Below are 18,770 nucleotides of genomic sequence, written 5' to 3' on the forward strand. Positions count from 1 at the left end.
GACCAGTGTGGAACACTATTTGAGATCATAATACACAGAAGAAAAAGGACAAACAGTTCCACAGTGTTAATTCCTCATCCATGGTGGGAGAACATCGAGGTTTTGACGAGGGTCGCAGAGCTCCACCTGTCCTTTGCTGTAAATCTTTCACTCTTTCACTTTGTCTCCCAGCTTTAAAGCGTAATCGCAGTTTAGAGACTAATGATTTAGTAAGTGGCTAATAATAGGCCGGCATGTGAGGGAGGGTCCTCTAACGAGCCCTTTCATGTCTCTCCATCTCATTAGTAGCCACGGTGATTAGGAGGAGGTCCCGGGGTTAGGAATGGGCGCAGGAGGCCCCATTACACATCATTAGGGGCCAACGCTACGAGGCTCTGGAATGAACCCCATGGTGGGCCCCGCCCACAGCGGGCATCTGTACCTGCAGGCAGGCCGGCTTAATCCCGGTGTTCAAAAGGTCTACCTTTGTCGATGTGTGTCCACCTCGGCTTTGATTGTTTGTCTGAAGAGTTGAAAAAGTCTCAGAAGCTTTGGGCAAATGAGTGATATGATTTGGTTTGGAGCTGCTTCTGTCTTTATTTTTGAGCCATTACAACGCAATTAACCAAGATAAAGACTTGGCTCCAAATCCTGAGGGCCTGTTTGCCGGGTCAAGAAATCAATCCTAATTAGAATTTAATAGGAATAGTGTCTGCAAGTTGGTTTTTTTTAATTCCTTCTGCTTTTTCTCTTTACCCACTTCTCCAAACTCAATTCCACAACTTTGTCTAACCCCTGAGAGGAAATTACGAGGTCAACACAGTAAAGCCATACCCTCCCCCCCCTCCCCTCTGAACTCCCTATTCTCTCCCCACTTGAAAGAGGAGGAAGGTTACATGTTTTGGCACCGAGGCCCGGCTTCTAAATATCTAGAGGACACGGATCTGGCTTTATTCAGATTATGAGGAGGAGAGAGGGCAGAGGGTGGAATAATTGAAGAGAAACATGAGCCGTAGCACCCAAGGGGTGTGTGTCTGTGTGTGTGTCTGTGTGTGTGTGTCTGTGTGTGTGTGTGTGTGTGTGTGTGTGTGTGTGTGTGTGTGTGTGTGTGCGTGTGTGCGCGCGCGCGCGCGCAGCGCTTGTGTCGTGACGTATGCACTATACGCGTGTGTCTGCTCACATCCATGCCTCAAATAAAAGTGTATAATTAGTCCGCAAAGCCAACCGTGTGCTGGACTGGCGGTTCAATTTAGCACGTCTTGGCTGATTTGGGTGATTTTTTTATTTATTTCTTTCGTTGTTGTTGTGAACGTTGGCTTGTGAGCTGGAGGTCCGGCAGGCCTTTTCTCTTTACAGTCTCTGTGCATCTCAACACCGGGGATCTGACAGCGTGGCCCGTGGGTGCTGCCGGCCGCCCTCGGCCGCTGTCACAGCCGGGTCTGGTGCCGGAGCAGATGTGGAGCTGAACTGAGGGAAGTGGGTCAGGGTGCTGCAGGCTGTGTGCAATCCAAACAAGGTCTTATTATGCACAAGGTAAGTCATGCTCCCTGTTTTTGGGGGGTTTTTTTTACTCTTTCCCATGTGTGTGTGTGTGTGTGTGTGTGTGTGTGTGTGAGAAAGGGGGGGAAGATGTGGTTAGTGTTAACATTACAATAATCTGTCTCCCCCCCCCCAGGAGGCCTCACAGACGACCCTCAGTCCTCAGAGTTCAGTCTATCTCTCCTCCTATCAGTGTCCTCTGTAGTTGTCTTTTGTAACTTGGGTTTTTCTTTTTAAGAGAGAGATGGAGGGAGAGATGATTTTGCGTGTGACGAGGCCTTGGGCGGACGGCTGTGTTTGATGTATTTTTTATGTGCTTAGGCTACTGGTGAACGATGGGGGGAGGGGGGGGATAAGGAGGGAGGAAGGATGCCTGGAGCTGATGCACTTGAATGGGGATGTTGTTGAAGGGGGGGGGGGCAGATAGGGATAGAACTGTGTGTGTGTGTGTGTGTGTGTGTGTGTGTGTGTGTGTGTGTGTGTGTGTGTGTGTGTGTGCTCGTGGAAAAGAAGGAGGACGCAAGTTTTTTTTTTCTCTGCCGCCAGCGACGACATGTCAGGGGGATGAGAGCAGGGTGGAGGGAGACAGTGAACACTTGTTAAGTCTGTCTGATGTAGCCCCCTCTATACCACACACACATACACACACACACACACACACACACACACACACCTCTAGAAAACACACTCGCCTGCCGTGCCCTTACATCTGAGATTGACAACCACAAAAGCAATCAGGCACCACCAGTTCGGAGAAACTCTGCAACAGCCCTCGCAGATGTGACGTTGCCCGTCTGTGTTGCATTGTGGGTAGCCGTTTCAAAGCCTCAAACACACCTGTGATTGTAGATATGTTGCGATAAGGTTTATAAAAGGAAAAAAACATCCCCAAACGACACTGAGCTTGATGACAATATACTCAACGCCTACCAGAAAGTGTTGCCGTTTACTGTGATTTGTTTACCTCGAATCTACTGTGGGATCTCCTCCATTTCCCAGAATGCTGTTCGACGACCAACAGAGGACTGGCATGGCCTCGCTCGCCTTGTTGACATCAATAAGAAGATGGTGGAGAGAGAAACGTTATTGGCATTAGCCCAGTAAAAAACAACAGATGGGGAGAGTGAGTTTCGTCCCTGCAAGTCTACTGAAGCTTGAAAGCCATTCACTGTTTTCTCTCATATGATTGTTGAAAGCTCCCATTGCAGACTGATTGCGTTACATAATGTGAATCTCTACTATCTCCCCACATGAACATATTATTGTACATAATATTTCATTCATGCTGTGAATGATTTGCGCATACCCAGATCATTATTTTTTGCTCATTCCTGCACAAAACTCCTCACTTTTAATAATGTTACTATTGTAAATGTTTCCATTTCATATTATGTGTCCTGACTTTTGCACTGTGTGTTCAAACCTACTGGGCAGTTAACCTGATTCTGATCCTCACCAGACTCCAACGTCTTTAACTGAGCTGGAAGCATCTGAATATATTACTTCATGTAAAAACAATGATCAAACAACAAAAAGAAGCTGCAATTGTTAACCACATACTTTTAAAGGTTTTTTTTTCAAATAACTGCAATCGTCTGTGCATGTGAAAAAGCAGCTGGTGTGTTCCTTCTTGTTACTCAACTTGAATGATGAATGTGCAGAGTTTGACACTAGAAGGCTTTTTCTTTATATGTATGAGTGTACATTTATGACAACATAACTATAGTTATGGTCCAATATGTATCTGAACAACATGAACTTATTCATAGAAATTGTTTTCACTGAGGGAGAAACATCAATTTGTTAATTGATCTAGATTGTAGGAAAAACATTATCAGCCAAACATTTCTATTTTAAGCACATATTTTTTTGTATGTGTCTGGAGGGGATCATTACCTTTACAGACCCTTTGGGGATACTTGACTTGTAACACACAAATTTATGCAGACTCGAACATACGATAAATAATACAAAATAAAATACAGAAATCATAGAACAAAACAACATGCTGAACATGTGCTAAAACCCACCATGCATGCTCACATAAAATACAAGTGACATCATATCACAAAACCAAGTTTAAAACTGGATTAACTTTGGATTAATTGGTTGGTTATATAATGCATAACTATTAACAGCATTTCAACCAATATTTTAACATGTAGCTTGGGCTATTTCACATTCACATAGTTAAATACCATGAAAACAAAGGCTATAACCTATAAATAGCCCGCTATGTAGCATTAAACAGAAGTGTTTTTAAAGTGTTTATCACAACTATAACCCCCTGTATACTGTTAATAAATGCTAAAAGGGTTCAAGTTACCGACCCTGGTGTTCTTTGTCATAACACACAGGCTATAAACAATTTAGAAGTGTTATAAAACTGCCTGTGTGGTTTTTGCCAGGGCTGAAGTATAGAACAAGACCTCACTGTAACTTTGCAATCAGATCACCACCATATCATGTGGCTGTTAGGGTTGTGACAGATATATATCTATATATAGTCAAACCTACATGTGAAACAAGATAACCCCTCACAGTTACATGACAGCCATCTCTGTCCTCACATTGTTTCTATTCTCCACGGCTTCCTTTTTCCTGCAGTCCCAGCCCAGTGGAGGAAGTGCCATTAGCCACTCCTGTGTTTTTCTTCTTTTTTTTTTCCCAGAATCACATAGGCAGTGAGTGGATGGGAGGAGGAGGAGGAGGCGAGAGGAAGAGGAAAATAAACATCACATAGGAGGGTCAGAGGAGGAGGGGCAGTGTCCAGCTTCTCCACCGAAAAGCAAACCGGCAGAGAAAAGGTAAGAATAAAGCAGAACGCGGTGCTAATGTAGTCACACGGCTGTGTAAGTCATTTCACTCTAGCAGATGTGAGGAGGTTGTTTTTTTTTATCTTTTTTGAGCCGCGCGAGGAGACAGCACTGATATGGGGTGAGCGTTACATAACGCCCAACGCACATCAAATATTCCTGTTTTTCTTTGCGTTTTCATCTCATTTTTATCACGTTAAGAGGAGATACCGAGTCTTTTTTTCAGAACTACTGTCGTGCTTCGTGTGTGCGTGTGTGTGTGTGTTTTTAAAACCTTACATTCATCACTAAGCCGTGAACATGCAGCCACTGAACGCCATTGGTCGCCTTTTCTGTGTTTTCTGCCGTCGTCCGTGCAAAGACGGGCGCCTTTTAGCGCAGATAAGAAACACCCATCCGGCAGCAGGACGCCTTTGGTATTCATTTTCTCCTCTTTCTCATCGCGTGCCGAGGTTGTTGTTGTGTAAAATACATATATATTAAAGCATTTTTTCCCCTGCAGACTAAGCATTATTTTTTTACCATATTATTGATTATTGCACATTTAAAATTCAGCTCTGTGGCGATAAAAATGTTTTATTTTTTTATACACGGAGAATCAGCTTTTTTTTATCCTCGTGACCGGCAAGCATCAGTTCTCGCCTGCTGCACGCGCGCTCCCGACAAAGCCACAGTCGCTGTCCTTCAGCACCACGTGAACGCGCGTGCATAGAGGAGAGGCGAGGAGAGGAGAGAAGAAGAGAAGAGAGGGGGATTGATTGACAGCAGCCTGAAGTCAGGATTAGAGTAATTTCCATTCGGAGGAGACATGTAAATATTTGATGCTAATAGAAGTGGAGTGTGCAGACCAGCCTGTATTTCTAGACGTTATAAACAAGGAGTTTGGTGCGACCCGTGTGTGTGTGTGTGTGTGTCCTCAGTTTTATTGTTGTTTCGGCTCATCCATTTATGTCCAAACGTTTTTTTTAAATGCAGCTTTTTTAGCAATTTTCCAAACGTGTGTCATAGCTTTTTTGGGGGGGGGGCTGCCGATGACTTGTTTGCGTATCTTCTATGCAGCTGTTGGTTTAGACTCATGCTTTTACACAAAATCAACTTGCACAGGCTGGAAAAAGTTGCTGTCAAAGTCACTTTATCGTTGGCTGGTTGTGCGGCGGAAGGCTTGGCTTGTTTTGGGAAGTCTTGAGCTTCCCGAAAGTGCCGTCATCCGAGATTCAAGAGTTTACTCTGCAACGTCATTAGTATCATAAGCTGTGTTTTGTCTGGAAATTACACTTGTGAGACAAACAAGAGCAAGACTGCATTGCTAGATATCATTGGTTGTCTGGGTAACATTGGACATTGTTTGATACCTGAGTGACCTGATCAAAATCTTTATTTTCGACAAAAAAACAGCCTTTTTTTTCAACAAAACAAGCCAAGCTTCTGCCAAACAAGCTAAAATGCAAGAACTTGTATGACAAAAAGTGACTCTGCGGTTCTTTAAGTGCTTTAATGTTCTGTCCCATGTTGTTCCAGCGAGGCTCAGTCGAGGTCAGCGATGCTTCACCATCGGGACCAACCTCTGAACTCGGCCTACGGAGGCAAAGGAGGCTCCGGCAATGGCTCCTCCTCCTCGCTGCGAAACAGGAAGTGTGACAAAGACGGCAACTTCAACTTCCTGTCGGACAAAGACGACGAGGGCACCGGAGGAGGAGGGGACGAGAACCGAAACCCGGTGCGTCCCCGCAACTTGGGCCCCCTGGGTCGCGACCCTCCGAACTCCTCGCCGTCCTCCGGTTATCACCACAACTTGGGGGTCCTGTCGCCGCGCTCCCGCCACCTCGCCTGGAGCCGCCTGGAGCCCCTGCCGGAAATCGAGAGCGGGGATGACGGTTACGGCCGAGTGCCCCCCGACGGAGCGGAGGAAGGTAGGATGCAGGAGGAGGAGAGGAGGGTGATGATGAGCCATGCTGAGGAGAAGCAACGGGAGAAAATGGAGATGCAGGGGAGGAAAAGCAGCAGGGGAAGGGAGGAAGACGTGGCGTTGCTGGAGGACGGAGACGAATGGGGCGACAGCGACTCTGAATCTGAGTTCAGCAACCGGTCCGGCGGCAGCATGTCCTCCCTCAACATGGACAGTGGAGGTGAAGGGATGCTCATGGGAGGCTGGGACCGCATCGGGGTCGGGGAACCAAAATCCAACCACCAGGAGTGCGACTTGACCAAAAACAGCGACAGAGAACTGGCTGGGAGACGCAGAAGCTCCGTCCGCAAGACGCTGACAGCGAGTAACCTGGGAAATCTTCTGGAGGAAGGAGCCGACGAGGAAGGCGACGACCGGTCTTCGGACTCGGACGGAGAGATGCCCGAGCTGATGGACGCGGTGTGGACGCTGCGAGACCGCGAGCGCTTCAAGGCCCAGGAGATGGAGAAGCACCAGGTGCAGCTGACCATGTATCGCCGGCTGGCGCTGATCCGCTGGGTCCGCACCCTGCAGGGCCGCATCCAGGAGCAGCAGAACCGCCTGCAGTCCAGCTTCGACGTCATCCTCACGCAGAGGAAGGAGCTGCTGCGCATGGGTGCCGCTGCTGCCGTGGCCAACGCTGCGCCCCCAGCTGCCACCGCCGTTGGCCAGTCGTAAAGAGAGAGAGGGACATGGGAGGATCTGAAACAGGAAGTGGTTAAAAACAATGTTTTTTTCTTGTGTTTGCTTCCATCCTTCAGACATTTGCCCAAATAAAAACAAAAAAAAGACAGTCTCCCATTGTCTTGACAGACGTCTTTAAACTTCACACTGATGTTGCTGATTGTAATGGTTTTTATGATTTTATCAACTATTCCGTCTGTACTCTGTTTTTGTTTGTCTTGACCCGTGTGGAAAAAAGTGGACCAAAAAAAGAACATTGTGTAGATGTAACTGTTCGAGATGATTTGTACTCTGAGACCATGCTGTATATAGAGAGATGATAGGTAAATTCAAAGATTAAAGTTATATGATATATCAGATTTGTTTGTGTTGTCTGTTTGTTTGCACGTTCATAAGATCTGACCTAATGAAAGTCAGATTTAGATCTGAGAGGAAGTCCAATGAGTTGGCTGATTATATAGCACTTTAGGAGCCCAGAGCCTTCGTTTTATAACAGCTCAGCATGTTGATTTCAAGGAGCAGGTCTATCAAAGCTCCCTTAGTGCAGATATGACTAAAGAAGGCCAGTTGTTATCTTCTGGAGCTGTACTTGCTGTTCTGGAGCCCTCCAGGCAAATGACCTTTCATCGAACAATTGCCTCTTTGTCAGCCGAACAAAGTTGGTTTGTATCAGCTCATCACACGAGGGAGGGAGAGTGTGTGTGTGTGTGTGTGTGTGTGTGTGTGTGTGTGTGTGTGTGTGTGTGTGCGTGTGTGCGTGTGTGTGTGCTCTGCGTGGAGTGTGATAGCCGTGTGAGGCTTGGGCGTCAATCTTTATGGGCATGGCTGGCTGCTGCCGCCGCGGGCACTCCGAGATCATCTCACCTCCTTCCATGTGCATGCGCGCGCGTGTGTGTGTGTGTGTGTGTGTCTCAGAGAGATACCAGCCGCATTGCCACCCTATAATCTCCATCCTGAGCGGGTCGTGGTACCCCCCCTCCCCCTCCCCCCCCCGGGGAGCCTGCCTGTCTGCGCCCCGGGGCCCTGCAGGTCCTATCCGGCCGCGGTGAACAGACGCCGGTCCGGTTGCGCGCAGGAGAGCCAAACCCCGGGGCGAGTTTGGGATAATCCCCGGCTATGCCTCCTAACTAACTAACTCCGGTTTATTTCTGAAGCTTATCGCGTCTCCTGGACGCAGGCGTCGCGGAGAAAGTCGGAGTCGATTTACATATTGATCCCGTGTTCGCTGGCTGAAGGTTGGAGGTTTGAGGGGCGTCGAAGCGCGAGGCTAACGTAGGGACTTGTAAGCAACGTGCAAGCAGCCACCTCTTTAAAAAAGAAAAGAAAAGAAGGACATTGAGGGGGAACACACACGCCTTTGATGGAGGGTTTTGTAAACCACCGAGACGTGATTTCAGGGTAGTTAGGAGGAATTCATCCAAACAAAGCGCGCGAAAAGATAAATGAGCCTTAAAGCTGCTTTAAAGATGAATCTGATCGGTTTCACCTCAGGAGAAAGTGTCTGAGTATTTATAGAGGAAAGACAGAATTAATGTCAGTAATAAACCTCCCAGTATAAAAAACCTCACCAATAATAATGCTTCTTTCTAATAAGACACTCGTTATACAAAGTGTATAAGGTGTTATTAATTGTTTCATTAATGGTTAATAAATCATTTCCCAAAAGTTTATTGTTCAGTTATATTTAATGAATTAGATCAACTTTTATTTTGCCGTTTAATAAAATCTAAATAACGTCTTTCTGAAAACTCACTTTCTAATAACCTGCCACCATCTGTGCATATCTACAATAAGTTGCTGATTTTAAAAGTTACATCAATAACTGGATTGCTGTCAGGGTGTTCTTTCCAAAAGGTCAGAGGTCAAACGGAGCATGATCTCACGAACTTACGAGCTAAAAATTAAAGAAAGTCTTTTCTTTATGTTTATGTATTTTTTTACAACATGTAAACATTTCTTTCTGATGAATGGCTCACAGCTGATCTATAAAGCATTATCATTTACTAATCGATAATAAAGCCATAAGTTAGGCTACAACGAACGTATAAAGGATGCTTTATTTAAAAAGAAACAGGAAGTCGACCCTCTATATCCATGTGATGTGAACAAACGGGGTGTGACCGTCGGAGCTCCTGCTGCGGGCGCCCTGCACTCGTGGCTGCGCCTCTGTCTTTCTCTGCACACCTTTTTTATTTCAGTCAGCAATAAAAAAACGAGAGGAAAACGACACATGGTAAATGACAGGTATGTTATTTTTTATTCAATGCGAAAACTTCCTGGAGAGCAGATATGTGCGCACAGCTGCGCCTTGTGGCATCCTCATGGCGACATGGAGGGGCCAGAAGAAGATCTGTATTTTTCACAACATTCTTAGGTTTTAATGTCTGGAAATTATTTAAACATGTTGGTTTTTTTAATCCCGAAATAACTAAAACTTTGGCATTCTTTTATTTTATTAGTAGGCATTTCCTTTACAGAGACATTTACCTGACCTCCTAAAGGGGCATATGACTGATAATAAGTCTGCCGTTATACATTTTTTGATACCAACATTTAAGAACAGAAAGAAGTAGAAACCTAATATATCTACTGAATGATTGCATTGAGGCTATTTGGTCATTTGAAATACACAATAATTCTGCACAGCAGTAGTTAATTAGGGATATAAACAAAACAAAAATCATCCCTTATTTATTCTTTCTTATTTAAATAGAATAATACAATAAACAACAAGCAACAAATATATTCCATGATAGAGAAGGAGCAGGAAAAACAAAGGAGTAGTTTATTGCCTTCCCCTTTAACACCGGTTAGAAGACATCCATACAGTGATGAAGCGGCCGATCTGACATGTTCAGGCTTTCTTCAAAATATAAATCAGGCTACAAATAACTGAAATATTCTTATTTAGAGAAAAGTGTTTTAACATGATTTAGCAAAAAGTTGTTTTTTAAGATGAATTCATCTGTCACAGTTGACCTCCCATTACCTGATCTGTGACCTGACACGGCTGTTCTCAACTAAACAATCTTTCCGAATATTTCCTGCTGAAAACATAAAAAGAAAAAAATAATCATCCATAAGAAATTGTGTTTTTTTTGGACGCACTCACATTCATTCATCCCTGACCCGGAGGACACACGCAGAGGCTTCTTTGTGAAGGTAACAGCAGTGAACGGAGTCCACTAGGGGGAGACACTCCATCACAGACCCTCTCGGGTCAGAGCAGCTGATGCAGTGCCTGTGTTCTGACGCCAGGGGGCGGCGGCGCGCACACGGGTGGCTCATCCAGCAGTGGTGCCTTTAACAGGGGGACCACCTGGGATCTGGGAGAGGGTTCCCACTGGGAGGTAATAGATTGTTTTTCACTACATGTTGAATGATATAATGCAGCAGTTCATGACCTGAGATCAGGACATATACAAAAAAAAAAAACGTATTCATATTTGTTATTTTTTTAAAGGTGTTCCTCAAATTTCGGATTAATTATCTTGGGAATAAATATTCAGACGAAACAAAGAAAAAATGTTTGTTATGTTTTGTTGAACTGGTCGCAACCTGATGACTCAAAATGCAATGACGTGGGGTCAAATGTAGATATGGCTTTGTTTTTAAAGGGGTCACAATGATGTTTTATAACTATACTTAGTTTAGTTTAATAGAAAGAAAAAGCTGTTAAGAACATCCGGTAGGAAATTATAAATACATGGTGAATTATATAATTTCCCCCATGTTTACTTATTCTTTTTTTAATTCATATTTTTTTACAAAAACAAAAAGATTATTTGGGGGAGAGTTAGTCTAATGTTTTGCTGCCCCTCTTTAAGCCCACTTTCCCCTCTTTAAAATCCCACACGGTATCTTTAAGGTTAGAAAAACCTTCATCTTCCTCACCGCTTAATAGTGTAACATGTAGGTTCTGGATCAGATTGTTCCAGCTCTTCATTGAAACTATAATGTTCACACTGAGAGAACGCCTGATAACTGGGAAAACAACCCATGTCTGTTTCTACTGTTACTTATCTAAACTAGCTCATTTTAAACATACATGTCACTTGGTTGATAAGCATTGTATCCTTTGTAGTTTTAAATGTGATTCTCACACCCTTTTGCACAACTAACATTTGTGACAGTTTTCAGGTTGAGCTTGTTAACATAACTCAATGGGTCCAACAACACATTAATGCTGGGTGAAAGTTTAAAAATACTTCTCCAATAAAAACAAAACAAAAAGCAAAACTTAACGCCCTTTGCCTAAATTCACCTCTGCCCGGTAATAAAAGCAGTCCTTGTTATTTGTGCACATTCGTGGCCTTGTAAAGCTTTAATTCCTCCTGCTGTCACATTTACAGTTTTTTCTTATTTATCTCTCTCTCTCAGATTCAGATTCCTCGGGACACAGTCGTATAGGGCTGCGGCCTTGTATGTGGATGCCCTTGACATGAAAAAAGTTCGGGGACCCCCGCCGAAAGCCTCGGCTTTAGCTGCTGTGTGGAGCTTTCTGAGCGCAGATACACATGTACACCCTATCATGCTCTCCCTCTCCCCCTTCCTGCCTCTGCCTGATGTAGTGTGACAGTGTGCTCGCCCGCAGCACTCTGCTGGCGTGGAAACAATCAGCTTTGACAGAAAGGGGGTGGTGGTGGTGGTGGTGGGGAGGAGAGAGGGAGGTAGAGAGGAGTAGGGAGGGATGAAGGGTGGAGGGGGGAGGCTGCGGCCCCGAGGCCTGTGTATGATGAACTGGATAGAAAGACCTGTCGTCAGAGGAGAAACAACACAACACAGATAGATAGATAGATAGATAGATAGATAGATAGATAGATAGATAGATAGATAGATAGATAGATAGATAGATAGATAGATAGATAGATAGATAGATAGGTAGGTAGGTAGATAGATAGGTAGATAGATAAAAATGAAATGGATGGATGGATGGATGAGCGGATAGACGGATAGATAGATAGATAGATAGATAGATAGATAGATAGATAGATAGATAGATAGATAGATAGATAGATAGATAGATAGAAATGGATGGATGGATGGATGGATGAGCGGATAGACAGATAGACGGATAGATGGATAGATAGATAGATAGATGATAGATAGATAGATAGATAGATAGATAGATAGATAGATAGAGATGGATTGATGGATGGATGGATAGATAGATAGATAGATAGATAGATAGATAGATAGATAGATAGATAGATAGATAGATAGATAGATAGATAGATAGATAGAGATGGATGGATGGATGGATAGATAGATAGATAGATAGATAGATAGATAGATAGATAGATAGATAGATAGATAGATAGATAGATAGAGATGGATGGATAGATAGATAGATAGATAGATAGATAGAGATGGATGGATAGATAGATAGATAGATAGATAGATAGATAGATAGATAGATAGATAGATAGATAGATAGATAGATAGATAGAGATGGATGGATAGATAGATAGATAGATAGATAGATAGATAGATAGATAGATAGATAGAGATGGATGGATAGATAGATAGATAGATAGATAGATAGATAGATAGATAGATAGAGATGGATGGATGGATAGATAGATAGATAGATAGATAGATAGATAGATAGATAGATAGATAGATAGATAGATAGATAGAGATGGATGGATAGATAGATAGATAGATAGATAGATAGATAGATAGATAGATAGATAGATAGATAGATAGATAGATACCACAAATCACATTAAACAGCTTTTTAAAGTCAAGATTTGGTAAAGAAATCCCCACCAAAAGCAATCAAGAATAAACATTAATGTTAAAATTGTTATTCATCATTATTACATTTATTCTTTGCTTTTTTCTTATTTTGTGTTTTTCTGTGAAGTGAAAAAAAACCCTAGTTTTATCAAATCACTTTAAACAAAAGTCAGTTTTAATGCTGGAAAAGGACAAGTGTGGACGTAACAAATGTATAGAAATTGAGGGTCTGTTGCTGTTTTGGTAAATGTTGGTACAGTGTTATTGTTGTTGTGTTTTTTTTGGTAAATGTTGTTAGTGTGTTGGTTTGTTTTCAATACAATAATTAAGTTGGGATTTTGGCTAAAACTCAAAAAAAAGAGAGTTCGATCTCAAGAAACCAAATTTAAAAAAAATGTTTGTGACAGTTCCCACATTAATCAATGAGACATTTCATTAATATTTCACTGTATTTAACTAATAATCATTTTTGCATTATTTTTGCTCATCCCTGCTGAGCCCAGTTATTGAATTTAAATAAATAAAAGTCTCATCAGCGACAGATTTGGAAAATCTTTTTGCTCTCTATTGGCTTAATTTGAGCCTAAACTGAAAACCATGGACAAGAAGTACACATCGTCACAGCTTTAATTGACAGAGAAGACAAAAACAGGTCAAACCCTCCTTCAAAATGTGAAACTCTTATCAACCAAAAGATCTAATAAAGTGCTACAGCAACCTGTTGACTGAAACAGACCCACACAGCATTACAGGCCTCCGTGACCTCAGTGTCAGTCTCCCACTTGACTCTCTTCACTAATTCAGTTAAAGCAATCAGGTCCATTATGCCCCCCCCCTCTCACAACGCAGCAGTGTTTGATTCCAGGACTTGTGAGTGTGTGTGAAAGAAGTGGGAGGGTGTGTGTGCGCGTGCGTGCGTGTGCTGATGGTTCAGCTGCCTCGGCCGCTATAACCAGCTAATAAATATGAAAACAGCAGGTTAAAACTTTTTTATTCGTCCCGTGCCTGAAAGGATTATACCCTTCTATAGAGTCCCGTGAAAAATCCCCCAAACCTCATAATGCCCAATGTTGTCCCATAAAACGGTGTTGGACAAAAGGCGGAGAAAGGGGGCTTTTTCACGCATAAGGGGTTTTCTCAAGAGCACATTGAGGGGAGCCCCGGCCCCCGGACCCGCCCATAGATTATCTGGCTCTCGGTGAAAGAGCGGCAGGTGCGTGTGCCGGGCATTGGGGGGTCGGGTTGGTTGGGGGGGCGGTGACCATGCAGAGGGTGGTGAACTATGGAGAATTGCTATCGCAGCTGCCGGCAGGAATGTTTGCAGATTGTCACTTCCATTTAACTTGCTCTTTTTCTTTTTTCCTTTACCCCCCCCCCCCCCCCCCACCAATCCCCACCCCAGAGATGGAGCTTCTCTCCCCAGGTTACCCCCCCCACCCACCCTCCCACCTCGAGAACGCCGAGGTGGGGCTAAACGGTGACACCCTGTCCACAAAAGCGACGAGCGTCTCGGGTCGTCGCCCCCCCCCCCCCCCTCGCCTCAGCGCCGTGAAATCGCGGATTAAAACTGATAAGCAGCGAGAATGATACAGATCCCACCGTTTTTATGAGGGCTAAGTGAACGCCAAGTAACTCGTGAGGCAGGGTTAACACACTCTTTAACTCCCGTCTCCAAGTCGGTCCCCAGAGGCTTCTTTCATACAGGTTATTGGATTTCAGGTTTTTCTTCTTATGCGCACACATCAACATATGGGGGTGGGGGGGCTATAGATGAAGCTGGGGCTGCTAAATAATGCAGCTCGTGAATTTATCTCTCCAACTTTGCCCCCCCCCCCCAAAAAAAGAGAATAAAATAACACAAAGAATGCACATCGTATACGCGGTTGTTGTTCACGGTTGGCCTCTCGTGGACGCATTACCTCTCATCTTAATTTTCATGCCTTCACGAATTAAAGAAACCTGCACCACAATTAATTTCGCCCCCCCCCCCCCGTGTTGACCCCACGCACGCGGGTGTCTTTGCCGGGAAAATGGCCTCCTTGCACCACACCTAGGTCTCTAATCTCCGCAGTCCAAACTGTGTTCCCCATTTTCTCCAAACTGTGGCCTAAGGCTATGTGAGGGTCCGCAGCGTAATCCCCCCCCCCCCCCCCCCCTTAAAACTCCGCAGTCCCCGTTATTCCGCTGGGGTTTGACAAAAGTGCGGCACGACGCTGCTTTTTCACACCATCTTCCAGCAAAAAGGGGATTAATGTCGGCACCATTATGAATAATGAGAATGAATAGCAAACAGCCGTCTGTTTATCCCGCACGATTAAGTAAAGGAAAGAGTGTCCTTGTGCTTTTTTTTCTTTTTTTTATTGAACGGTCTTTAGGGCGTTCGAGGAGGTGACAGAATGGGAAGATAAGTCACCATCTGATGCTTTAAGCCGCCGCACTGGCACTGAATGTATCTCTTAATTAATGTCGAAACAGAGAAACGCAGCTCATGTGTTGCAAGGAAGGCAACAAAAGATCTGATTTATACCACAAACATGAACTAATCATGGGACAATACGCATAATGGTCACAGTCTATAGCTGATGACACTGAGTTTCATGTCTTTTGTATTTTTGAATCTTTCTTATTTTATGATTTGTGAATTTGAACAATTTAGACTCTGTATACTTATTTAAGTACTTTGAGCATTCAGATTGTATTCATTTATTCCTGGTAGTGTGTTCTTCTTATAAAATGTTGATTTCATGAGCAATACAACTCTAGATTCCAATACATATATACTGTAGGTCCTTCTGTGATCTGGTGTGACCAGTAGATTACGATTAATGTTACCTAATGGTAGCTAACGTTAGCTAATTTTAGACAGGTTACTGGTTTACTTCATGACTCTTCTCTACTGTTAAACTGCATATACCTGTCTATATTTTAACATTTAGCATCTTGTCATTGACATTCATGGCCACAGCGGCTGCTGTTCAGCACAAGTTACATAGTTTCGCTCTAAAAGGTTTGCTTTGTCTGACTGCTTTAGCATTTAACTTCTTCACATCTTCCTTCTTTTACAGACTTTTCCAAGACACACTGGATTAAAATTCAGTTCACATAAACCGGTATCTAGTATCATGACAACGATAAATGAGTATAATTGCTCTTTATGTAACCAAATCAACATTAAAAAACACACAAGAATGTGTGAAATTAAAGACACTCTAGGTCCTAAGTGTTGACAAAATGAAGTTGTTTCACCTTTCTTTATTGTGGCCTCTTCATTTCTCTTCCATACATCTTTTTGCATTTCTGACCATTTTTTTTCTACTGCCAAAAGAAACATTTTTTGGGACAATGTGTTGGTAAAAAACATTGCTCTTAGAGGAAACAAATGATAACACATGGATAAAGAAGAAACAAATTATGATTATTGAGACCAAATCAAACTAAATAACACAAAATTGAGAAAAAAAAGACTCCTTTTGGCCCTATAGTGTTTCCTCTTTTCCGTGGCCTTAACAGTTCTCTTCTTTCTCAGTATTTTCCAACATTCAATGGATCATAACTCAGAGCTGCCAAAATGGACACAGCAACATGACGAAGCCTCATGATCCGATTCATGGGACAATTTATGCAAACAATATTGCTCTTAGAAGAGAGAAATAGTGACTAACATTCAATGGATCATAACTCAGAGCTGCCAAAATGGACACAGCAACATGACGAAGCCTCATGATCCGATTCATGGGACAATTTATGCAAACAATATTGCTCTTAGAAGAGAGAAATAGTGACTAATGTAACCAAATCAACATGAAAGACAAACAAAACAAGACACTTTTGGTCCAAAGTTTTGACATAACATCTCCTCAGGATATTGTTTGAGTGTTTCGCTCAACCCTTAAGATAAGCGTTGACAAAACGTCCCATCTAGGCCTCCTTAGTGTCTCCTGTGTATCGTGACCTTAGCATGTCTCCCCCTCACACCCTCTCCTCCACTTTCCAAACACACGCTGAATCACAGGCCTCGGCATCCACGGCTGCCAAGACGGACGCTGCAGCTCGCGACGAGGATGTGAAAATGAAATATGAAACAGTGGTGTGATAAACTGGTAGATAATCATCTTTTCATTAAACTTTCATCCCCAGTGACTTAAATATTCAAGAGCCCAATTACAAAGCTTGTATCTCCCTCTCCCTCTTCTCGCTGCTCTTAACAAGAGCAGTCAGGGGGGGAGGAGGGTGAGTGGCTTAAGGGGTGAGTGAGAACATCATTATGGAGCGGTCACACGTTGGGGGGGGGGGGATGACCCGTCGTCCCTCATCGAGGACAGGGAGCAGCAGGCCTGTCCAGAGAAGAAGAGGAGGATGTGGAGATGGAGACAGACAGACAGGCAGACATACAGACACGTAGCAGCCGTGCAGGTCTGACGGACGGAGGGACGGTAGGAGACAGACAAAGAGACAGAAGCAGAGCCGTATATAGATTTTCCAGGCAGATAGTGGAGAGATGTGTGCATCCTGATGAGTGCCACAAACAGGGCGCATGACTCTCTCTTGTCTGCCTGTTTCTCTCTCTCTCTCTGTGTGTGTGTGTGTGTGTGTGTGTGTGTGTGTGTGTCAGTGTATTAGCAGTCAGAGCACTGAGGCCCACGGGCGATTCCTGTGTGTGCTTGCGATAAAGGGAGAAAAAAAAAGGAAGGGAGGAAGTATAACGTGGGGGAAGCGGGGCGTGGAGGGGTAGGGGGTGAGGGGTGGGTGAGAGGAGAGATGAGGAAGTTGGTTGGGGGGGAGAGGGTGGGGGGGGGGGGGGGGGGGGGGGGGGGGGGGGGCTGTATGCAGAGAGTGAGAGAGAAAGAGAGTAAAAAAAATAAAGAAGGGAGAGGAAAGAGCATCCAGCAGAGCAGGGAGCTTCCTCTGTGCTGTCAAAGCCTCTGGATCATGTCCCCATTGGTCTCACTCTCTCTCTCTCTCTCTCTCTCTCTCTCTCTCTCTCACACACACACACACACACACATGCGCGCGTGCACGTTGCCTCACCCAATTGCTCCCCTTTCTCCCTCAAACCAACCCCTCTCCTCCCCTCCCTCTCATGAAACGAGTGTCTTGGCAGGGTAATTAAGAATGGCCTCTAAACACAGGAGAATGGCAAGAACGCTCCAGATGAAAGTAAATGATTAAAATAATTACAGGCTGAGAGCTGACGAGCCGGAGTGTGGGGTGGCCGCCGGACATTTGTCGGTAATTAGATAATTAATCTGAATGCAAATGATGAGCCCTAACGAAGCAGTCAAGCTGAACCAGCGACAACTGCCGTGAGTGAAATGTAGGGGAGGGAGAGGGGTGAGAGGGAGAGGGGGGGGTAAGAAGAAGTAAAAAAAACACATGAATATGAGTGTAAAAAATCCAACCTTCCAAAAAAAATTCAGCATGAACTCAAAAGCAGCAGCAGCAGTGTTGTAAATCAATAAGTGTTTCTGGCAGCTCACAAAAACACTCCTCCTGCTTCACTCTGTTTGGAAACTGTAGTCGAAGTGACAAGACAGACATGAATACCTTGTTAAAAATATACAAAAATGTGTTGTGCTCTGCAAAAAAAAAAAAAAAAAAAGTTAAAACATGTCTCCTCTCCCAGGGAGCTGAAATACCAAATGAACATGAGCTGGCACCTGAGGAAGAAAAACAGAGCACGCTCTGCACCCGCTAAAATGCGTGAGCAAATTGTGGATTTACTCGCTCGCTGCCACACATTCATTATGCCTCAATGTCTCTGTCTTCCTCTCACACACGCTCACAAATACTACCAGTGTGTGTGTGCTCACGCGCTCTCAGCAGATGTAAACAACCAGCTTCATAGTGCATTCAGAGATGGAGATGTACTTGTCAGCGTCTGTGGATCACTTCTTTACATTTGAATACAGATCTTCGGGGTTTATTCATTCCACCCTGATATTTTATTGCTGTGGCAGTATTTTTAATTAGGCATTATAAAAGCAGCAAGGATTATGCACTAATAACTTGAGTACAGAGCATCTGGCAAGTAAACTTAACAGCTTGAATCAAGTGGCGCCCAAACC

At 43.9% G+C, this 18,770-nt stretch overlaps 1 protein-coding gene across 2 annotated transcripts; it reads left to right on the plus strand.

Moving 5' to 3' along the window:
- Positions 1–4,146: 4,146 nt before the first annotated feature.
- LOC137872845 (UPF0500 protein C1orf216 homolog) lies at positions 4,147–7,320 on the plus strand. Of its 2 annotated transcripts, none has more exons than XM_068711317.1 (2): positions 4,147–4,325; positions 5,853–7,320. In XM_068711317.1, the coding sequence occupies exon 2, from the start codon at positions 5,875–5,877 to the stop codon at positions 6,955–6,957; it is 1,083 nt and encodes a 360-aa protein (XP_068567418.1). In that variant the 5' UTR covers positions 4,147–4,325; positions 5,853–5,874; the 3' UTR covers positions 6,958–7,320. The 2 variants fall into 2 exon arrangements, with proteins under 2 accessions (XP_068567418.1, XP_068567417.1); XM_068711316.1 differs by lacking the exon at positions 4,147–4,325 and adding an exon at positions 4,347–4,455.
- The last annotated feature ends 11,450 nt before the right edge of the window (positions 7,321–18,770 follow it).

Source organism: Cebidichthys violaceus, unplaced genomic scaffold (assembly GCF_023349555.1).
Source record: "Cebidichthys violaceus isolate CVI_PGR_0920_01 unplaced genomic scaffold, fCebVio1.0.p SCAF_16, whole genome shotgun sequence".
NCBI classification, from domain to species: Eukaryota; Metazoa; Chordata; class Actinopteri; order Perciformes; family Stichaeidae; genus Cebidichthys; species Cebidichthys violaceus.